The 9,450-nt window shown below is 41.5% G+C and overlaps 1 protein-coding gene across 1 annotated transcript; it reads right to left on the bottom strand.

Moving 5' to 3' along the window:
• Positions 1 to 8,302: 8,302 nt before the first annotated feature.
• On the bottom strand, positions 8,303 to 9,055 carry LOC142168000 (uncharacterized). Its single transcript, XM_075228643.1, has one exon. The coding sequence runs from the start codon at positions 9,053 to 9,055 to the stop codon at positions 8,303 to 8,305; it is 753 nt and encodes a 250-aa protein (XP_075084744.1).
• Between the last annotated feature and the right edge of the window lie 395 nt (positions 9,056 to 9,450).

Here is a 9,450-nt window from a genome sequence, read left to right as displayed (position 1 = left end):
CTAATAACAAGATAATTAAAACTATAATTCATTTACTAACAAAGCAACTGTTGTAGACAAGATTAGGAAGATCTAGAGATACGACTTCCCCTCTTATCGGAATCCTCCCTGCTGTGTCTGCTACAAATTTGCCTAAATACTCTCTACCGATTATGAGCACTTTAGGTGTCGTACTTCTCTTCCGAGTAAATACAATAATTTACTAAACGTATTCTTCCGAATTACGCTAGCTAGTACTATTTTACCGCTCAATACACTCGCACCAAGGTTTCGTTATTCATAAACCCACCTTTAAACCCTCCGTATTGATCCCTCATATACGTTAGGAGTGATGTTATTCAACAACTAACTAAATATGTACCCTTTTCCAAGTAATACACATTAAATAGGAGGGCCCTTCAATCAACCACAATAATCACGTAGTTGAACAACTAGAGAGAAAATTAAATGAAAAATTTATATCAAACACAACAAAGATTCATCCTCTAAGAGGTTCCATCAAACCCTAGAACAAAGAATTTAGCTAGTCATAATTGTTTTCACAATCATAACATAAGAATTCATCATCAATGATAAACAAGGGAGAAAGAAAGATAAAACTCGTTTCCGAATCTTCCGTCTCGCTCCTTGCCTGTTCTTGCCTCCCAAGTTCTTCTAAAAATAGAGATACCCTCTTTTTGGGCGAGCTGGGCTTCATATAGATCAAGGTTGGTCGCCTCTGGAATTACAAATTTAGCCTTGGAATATTTTTTTTTGGAAGCACGCGCGCGACCGCACACCTGGCCAATTTCCTACAGTCTTCTTCGTTCTTCTTTTTAAGCGCGCTAACCTCCTTCGATCCTCCAATGGGTTCCCAATTTATTCCATTAGCTTTTAATTGGCCTTCAATGCTCCATATTAGCTCTAAAACGCTCTTTAACGTCATCATAGCCCGGAATTGCTCCTGTAAAGCATAAAGTTCTCAATTAGAGCAATTTATTATCATTTAATTCTCAAACATCAATAAAGTGCAGTCAATTTAGAGTGCAAATAGTGGCTAAACTACATAATTATAGCCTACTATCAATACCCCACAATTAAACTATTGCTCGTCCTCAAGCAATCAAACCACACTCTACAGAGGCATAACTTCACTAAGAGACTTTCCTAACTCCTCACACCAAGAATATTTCACATAGATAGCATAGTAGTGTAGCATCTTCACCTCAAGAGTTGACTCACAAGCACCACGCATTATTTTCAACTTACTCACTTACTCTAACGCAGAGGTCAAGAATTAACTTTCCTTCATAAATCAAGTGCCTGCTCACAACAAAAGAGACTCGTTCCACAATTAATCAAATTCACGAACAATGAGGAACTTCAAAATAGACAGAATTCACTAACTCTCAGAAACGATATTCTTGTGCTACAAAAGATGCTTCATAGTCTTGCCCGTAGTGTACTACTCTACTAATCGAGTTTATTCAGTCAAGGATCAGGTAGGGCTTTTAACTGGTTGTAATGTAGGCTGCGGAATGGGTAGGATACATTTGTATAAAATAGTGACTCAACCTCCCTAAGCATTTTAATACATACACTTTAGCAGTCAGAACCTCACACTTATGTCAAACCATACTCCATCTTCAAATCACTATACATTAACTCCCCATTATTTAAGTACACTTACATCAGAGTCACCACTTATCAACGACTATATATATCTTTTTTTTTCAATTCAAGTGACTCTTACTTTTTCAAAATACTACACCTTTCCCCTTATTTCATTAGTTCCACTCAAAAGCCAAACTAACCACCCCACACTTTAACTTTTACAAAGTTCATAACTATTCACGTGTTTATGCGAGGTTAAAGGGTTCAAATAGATAGCTAATTCAAACAAAGGGGTAAGGCTTGTAATGTGATTGCCAAAGAAACAAGATTATGGCTCAAAGAGGTTAAATACGATACATAATAATTAGGTGGGTAAAATATACATATTTGGCTCAATAAAGAAATATCATTTCCAAGACTGAACAAAACTACTATTTCGCTTTGCAGACACACATGGCAAGTTCTAGGCATCACATGCGATGCACAGAATACAACAAACCTCACACCCACATGGCACATGACTCACTTCAGATTGGATCATCAAAATACTCTAGTCAGGGTACTTAAGCCAAGTTAAGAACATACAATTTAAGGCACTTCTACAAGAATCAATAATTGAGCCTAAGCATCACACTAAAGTACCCGCTATATTCAAGGCATAACGAAGTTAAGAGACCATGTTTCCATTTCAGCCCATAGCCCACGGGTTCCTATTTCTAAAAAAATAAAAAAAACTAACTACACCCGGTTCAAACGAAACCCTTGGAAAAGAACCGTGGCCCAAAGAAAAACCAAGGGGGAATTGATACACTCCTAACAAAATAAAATCTATTTTTGTTCTTCGACTTTAATCCCTCAAGAAACCCGTCGAATGATATCCATCGTCGTGCCAAGTTGAAATTTGTAAATTTTTTATTTTTTTTATTTATATATATATATATATATATATATATATATATATATATATATATATTCAATTAATCCTAACGAAACTACACTACTCTACATAACTCTATAAATACAACATACATATAGAATATCCCCCGCCCCACACTTAAAATGGTGGCATGACCCCATGCCACACAAAGAAGAAAATGCAAGGTAAAAGAAACTTCCATGGTAACATCAGTCCTGGTCGGAGGCAGTGCCGGGGTCGAGATGGCAAGCCCTGCCAAGTGCACGCAGCCATGCCATGATCTTCTTCTCATATTTTGCATTTTGGGTAGCCATTGCATCAACTCTAGCCCCCAAGTCTATGAAAGAAGTACGTAACCCTGCCATCTTATGCTCTAAGGTCGTCATCCTCGTGTCCCATCTGACCACAGATGTTCCCTCAGCCTCAGCAACCTGATCGTGTGGGGGTGACTCGGCCACAACCTTAGCCTGCCCTTCGTCTCCCTCTTCTGGCGTATTAGACTCATCACTATTTGCAATGACAGGTACCACAGGATCCTTCCCAATGGTCACTTTATCCGCTCGGAACTTTTGTTCTTTTTTAACTTTTCCATCAAAGTTCTTGTTCTCCGGCACCCATGCTAACCGTCATAATCTAGTGACTAGGGAAGGGAAGAAGAACCCATACTGCTGCACTGGAAAACGAATGAACATCTCGTCATGGATAACCTTAGCCACATTAAAATCGTGTCCATTGATAAAGCACCAGATCAGTGCAGCTCGGGGACCATTCACCTCAGTAGTGTAGGAAGAAGGAATCATGCGTCTATTGATGATATAAAGGAAACACTTCCCTTCAAAGGTGAGTGAGGCCGAGTGAAACTTCCGCCCCGGCATAACCCACACTATGTCTTTGTTTGGCACACAGATTGTTCTAAAAAACGAGTTCTACAAGGTTGGTTCTCTGCTATAGGTATCATAATAGTCCTCCGCCCGCACCAAATACTGGCAACCAGTACGCCCTTCTAATGGCGTCGATATATGCATCAACACTCTTCTGTCATACAATGCAGACATGGTCCTCATGTTTATAGCAGTTCGCGTAGAACTCCCGTACATCCATTAAGTTGCCCTCATCAGGTTCATCAAAGAAAATACCCAGCCCGCGCCGAACAAATTCCCGATATATATTGGGGCAATCATTCTGGAGGGACCCCCTATCAATACCCCGTTCCGGTATGGGTTTCTTAGGAGCCATCTGACTAAAACATTCCTGGGCTGAGCTTGATACAAAACTTGTGCTATCAAACTAAGGCGCATTGGTCGAGGCTCGCACCCGGGATGAGCCTGCATGACCACTAGAAGAGGCACCTGTGGTTCATCTTTTCTTTGAGGGCGTCATAGTACCTGCAAAACAAATACCACTATCAGTAAAAAGGCAGGATGTATGAACCAATAGCGATTACTCAGACTTCACAAGGATAATTAGTCACAAAATTACATACACGAACTCACTGTGGCATTTAAATAAACACTTGATGTGCAAGTTTACCCCACACTCCCCAAACACCCAATTATAACCTCAATTCCACCACAAACATACCCATGTCTAATCCAACCCAACAAGATGAAATTCAACTATCACCTCACATACCAACAAGTATACTAGTAATACAAAGACAAAAAAAGAACAACAATGACTTCTACTACCATACAAATAAATGAGAAGAAGAAAAAAAATAAAAAAAAATAAAAAAAAACTAACTGAAGTAAAAGGGAGAGATAAGCCATGACACTTACCTGAAGAAGTTTGTGAGGATTTGGGATGGGAAGTGATTGAGTGGGGGAGATGAGGGAAAAGATGTAGGTTTTTGCTTTTGAAATTGGGTAGAAGGGAGGGTTTGGGCGTTTGTTCTTAGAGGGAGGGTTTTCTGTTTTAGGAGAGGAAGGGGGGGGGGGGGTCGGGTATTAATAAAAGAAAAACAAATAAAGAATAAAGAAAAAAAATACACCAATTAAATAACCTACAAAACGATGCACAGTGCGCGGTTGATGTGCGACCACGCACGTGTGGCAGTGAAGGTCAAAAAATGCGCGGCCGCGCATGTGTGATAGTGGGGGACCAAAAATGCATGGTCAGTGCGCGGTCATGCATGTATGACAGTGGGGGTCCAAAAATGCGCGGCCGCACACGTTTGGCTTTCCAAAATTTTCCACGTGAGCCACTTTTCGCCCTTCTCCGGATTGATTTCTTCACCCCGAGTCATTCCAGCGTGCACAAATTCATCCCTTCACATTGATAGACCTGTCAACACTTCCAGAGTTCAAAATCAAACGCGAAAAATAAGAAATACAAAAAATATTGGGTTGCCTCCCAAAAAGCGCCTGATTTAATATCGCGGCATGACGCGGGTTATCCCTTATCAGGGACCTTTAAAGTACATTGTCGAGATCATTTTATCATCCTCAACCATGCCCTGGTAATGTTTTAATCTTTGTCCATTAACTTTTAACTTGCGAGCACCATCTTCCGAAGCAATCTCAACAGCTCCAGTTGGATGCGTCTCTATCACACGAAATGGTCCCGACCATCTTGACTTCAGCTTGCCTGGAAACAACCTCAATCTTGAGTTGTACAGCAACACCATATCTCCACGTTTAGAGTTCTGATCAATAATATCATTGTCGTGCATCATCTTCATTCTCTCCTTATATATTCTTGCACTCTCAAAAGCCTGGTAGCGAAACTCATCAAGCTAGTGCAACTCAGTGACTCTGCTTGTACCCGCTTCTTCTATGTCGAGATTTAACTGCCTCAATGCCCACAAGTCTCTATGATCCATCTCCAATGGTAGATGACATGCCTTCCTAAACACCAAATTTTATGGTGACATACCAATCGGAGTTTTGAAAGCGGTACGATAAGCCCATAGTGCATCATCTAACTTTCTCGCCCAATCTGTTCTTGTGGCATTCACAGTCTTTGTCAAAATGCTCTTTATTTCTCTGTTCGACACTTCCACTTGCCCACTCGTTTGGGGATGATAAGGGGTGAAAACCTTGTGGCGCACACCATCCTTTTCTAACAACTTGGCGAAGGTACGATTACAGAAGTACGTGCCTCCGTCACTGATTATTGCCATTGGGGTGCCAAATCGGGTGAATATGTTCTTTCTTTAAAAACCAATTACTCACTTTGCATCATTTGTAGGGAGTGCTGCATCCTCCACCCATTTTGACACGTAGTCCACCGCTACGAGTATGTACTTGTTGCTATATAAGCTGACGAAAGGCCCCATGAAGTCAATTCCCCAGACGTCAAACACTTCTACATCTTGAATTGGGTTCATAGGCATCTCATGTCAGCGGAAAATATTCTTGGTTCGTTGGCATTCATCACACCCCTTCACCCCTAAGTGTGCATCTTTGAACAATGTTGGCCAGTAGAAGCCCGACTCCAGCACTTTCGCAGCTGTCCTTACTCCCCCGAAGTGCCCAACATATGGTGACACGTGACAAGCCTGCAAAATAGAAGACTAGCCTATCTCGAGGATACATCTCCGGATCATGTTATCAACACAAATCCTGAACAGATAAGGCTCATCCCAATAATACATGCGACAATCACGAAAGAACTTTTTCTTTTGAACAGAGGAAAGGTCATAAGGAACAATACCGCTCGCCAGGTAATTTGCAATGTCTGCATACCATGGCGCTTCCGCGAGACTCATGGTTAGTAGTTCATCTAGAAAAGTTTCCAGAATCTCTTCTACCTCTACTTTCTTTTCAACTCCCTCCAACCTTGAAAGGTGGTCTGCCACTTGGTTCTCTGCCCCTTTTCTATTGCGGATCTCCAAATCGAATTCTTGTAGAAAAAGAACCCAATGGATCAAGCATGGCTTTGACTCCTTCTTTTCTATCAGGTACCTAAGTGCTGCATGGTCAGTATAAACAATCACTTTTGATCTAATCAAATAAGACCTGAATTTGTCGAATGCAAACACCATAGCCAACATCTCCTTCTTAGTCACGGTATAATTGAGTTGTGCACCGCTTAGCGTTCTACTTGCATACTAAATTGGGTGCACTAGTTTGTCCTTTCGCCGCCCCAAAACTGCTCCTACAGCATAGTCACTCGCATCACCCATGAGCTCAAACGGTTGCTCCCAGTTGGGTGGAACGATGATTGTTGCAGTCACCAATTTCTTCTTCAACTCCTCAAATGCTAACCTACAGTCATCAGAAAACACAAAGGAATGATCCTTTTCAAGGAGTTTACATAAGGGTTAGCAATTTTAGAGAAATCCTTTATAAATTGCCTGTGAAAACCAGCGTGCCCAAGGAAACTTCTTACTGCCTTGACCGTAGTAGGCGGTGGAAACTTCTCAATCACGTCAACCTTAGCATGGTCAACCCCAATACCCTTACTGGACACTCGATGCCCCAACATTATACCTTCTTGTACCATAAAATGGCACTTCTCCTAATTTAACACTAAATTTGTTTCCACACACCTTTTCAACACTCTTCTTAAATTGTGAGGACAGTCTTCGAGTGAATCCCCCACCACTGAGAAATCATCAATAAATACTTCCATATTATCTTCAACCATATCAGTAAAAATGGCTATCATACACCTCTGAAAGGTGGTCGGTGCATTGCATAGGCCAAACGGCATTCTCCGAAAGGCAAAGATGCCATACAGACAAGTAAATGACGTTTTCTATCTATTCTCAAGGGCTATTGAAATCTAATTGTACCTCTAATATCCATCCAAAAAGCAAAAGTGAGACCTCCCTGCCAATCTATCCAACATTTGGTCAATGAATGGCAAGGTAAAATGGTCTTTCCGGGTGGCCGTGTTCCGTTTTCTATAATCCATGCAAATTTGCCAACCCGTAACTGTACGAGTCGAGATCAACTCATTATTCTCATTTTTCACTACAATCATTCCACCCTTCTTTGGCACACACTGAACTGGGCTGACCCTGTTACTGTCAGAGATGGGGAAGATGATTCCCGCATCTAACCACTTGATCACTTCTTTCTTCACCACTTCTGTCATATTAGGGTTCTGCCTTCTTTGATGTTCTCTAGAAGGTTTGTGCCCATCTTCCAGTAGAATCTTATGCATACAAAATGCCGGGTTGATTCTCTTAATATCTGCAATGGTCCGGCTAATTACAGTCTTGCATTCCATTAACACCTGCAAAAGTTGTTCTGCCTGCACATCTAATAAACTGGATGAGATAATAACAGGTAAAGTGGCTTTAGGTCCCAAGAAAGCATACCTGAGGTGAGACGGTAACGGTTTTAGCTCCAACTGTGGTGTCTCTTCAATTGATGGCTTAGCTGGAGGTGTTTTTCTTTATTCTAAGTGTAAGGGCTCGAATTCGAGATCTCTTTTCCAGTACCCTCGCCCTTCAAGGGCAAATACCCACTGTGCCAAGTCCTCACCATCCATTTCTTCTAAGTTCATGAGGCATGCTGCTCGAGGGTCTTTTGCGTTCAGAGTCTCATCTTCCTCCTCCAAAATCACATCCACAATCTCTATCAGAGAGCAGTTAGCAAACTCACTGGGTCGCCGCATAGATTTCTGCACATTAAACATTACCTCTTCATCGTTCAGTCTCATCTTTAACTCCCCAGTTTCACAATCAATTAGGGCTCTTCCAATGGCCATGAATGGACTCCCCAAAATTATGGGAATCTTCTCGTCAACCCGGCAGTCCAGAATGACTTAATCTGCCGGAAACACAAACTTTCCAACCTACACCAGCATATCATCAAATATACCCGAGGGCTTCTTCACCGTTCATTCGGCTAGTTGTAGTAACATGGATGTGGGTCTTGCTCTTCCAATGCCTAGCCTCTTATAAATAGCCAAGGGCATCAGGTTTATGCTCGCCCCCAAATCACAAAGTGCCTTAACAAAAGCATAGTTGCCTATTGTACATGGAATTGTGAAACTCCTGGGGTCCGACAGCTTCTCAGCTATGAGTCTCATCACAACAACACTATATGTATAAGTTAGTGTAACTGTGTCCAAGTCTTGACAGTCAAACTTACGAGACATCAAGTCCTTCATCATTTTAGTATAACCAGGCATTTCCTTCAAGACGTCAATCAAAGGGATGTTCACCTGGATTTGCTTCAACATCTCCATGAATTTCTTATACTGCTCATCTTTCTGATATTTGGACAATCTCTGGGGGAAGGGTGTTGGATGCCGCTTCTTTCCTGTGGTTTGAGTTTGAACCTGCTCGGGCTCTCTTTCGACTGCCTTCTCTTTCACTAACTCAGTTTCCTTCGCAATATCTTTTTCTTTGCTAGATTCAGCTAGTGCATATTGTACCGTCACCTCTATTAACCCTGTCGAATCATCTATATCGATTGGTACTGGTATAAGTGTTTCTATTGGTCGGCTTTCGCGAGCAATTTCTTGCTCTAGATCAAGATCACTACCATTTCTTAAACTCACCTCCATAAGCTGCTTCGGGCCCTGTTCTTTTGGATTGACTTGTGTGTCTGCAGGTAGCGTCCCTTGGGGATGATTGTTTAGAGCCATAGAGATCTGCCCTAACTGAATCTCAATACCATTTATTGTTGATTCATGTGAGTCTACTCTCTCTTGAATTTTTCCAGTGGACCCAATCAGATGTTACAACATTCTATTGTTGATGTCCAGCATTCCCTTAAGTTCAGCAAACCCATCATCTTGTCTCACAATCTGTTGTTGTTGAGGCTATTGATAAGCTAGCTGCTGATTTTGTTGATTGTAGCCCTGTTGTCTTTGGCACGGCACAACTTGACCATGTGGTCTCATGGTTCCAAGATTGTTACCATTATTGTATTTCTTCAGGTGTAACATTTGGTTGCCTTTGCGTGACACATATCGATAGGAAAGTTTTCAGATGCTGCTAATGATCTTCAATGTACGACCCCGAGAACAGTCCCTTGTTC

Source organism: Nicotiana tabacum, chromosome 13 (assembly GCF_000715075.1).
Source record: "Nicotiana tabacum cultivar K326 chromosome 13, ASM71507v2, whole genome shotgun sequence".
NCBI classification, from domain to species: domain Eukaryota; kingdom Viridiplantae; phylum Streptophyta; class Magnoliopsida; order Solanales; family Solanaceae; genus Nicotiana; species Nicotiana tabacum.
Note: the sequence above shows the minus strand (reverse complement) of the source record. Positions and strands in the feature narration are given on the sequence as shown.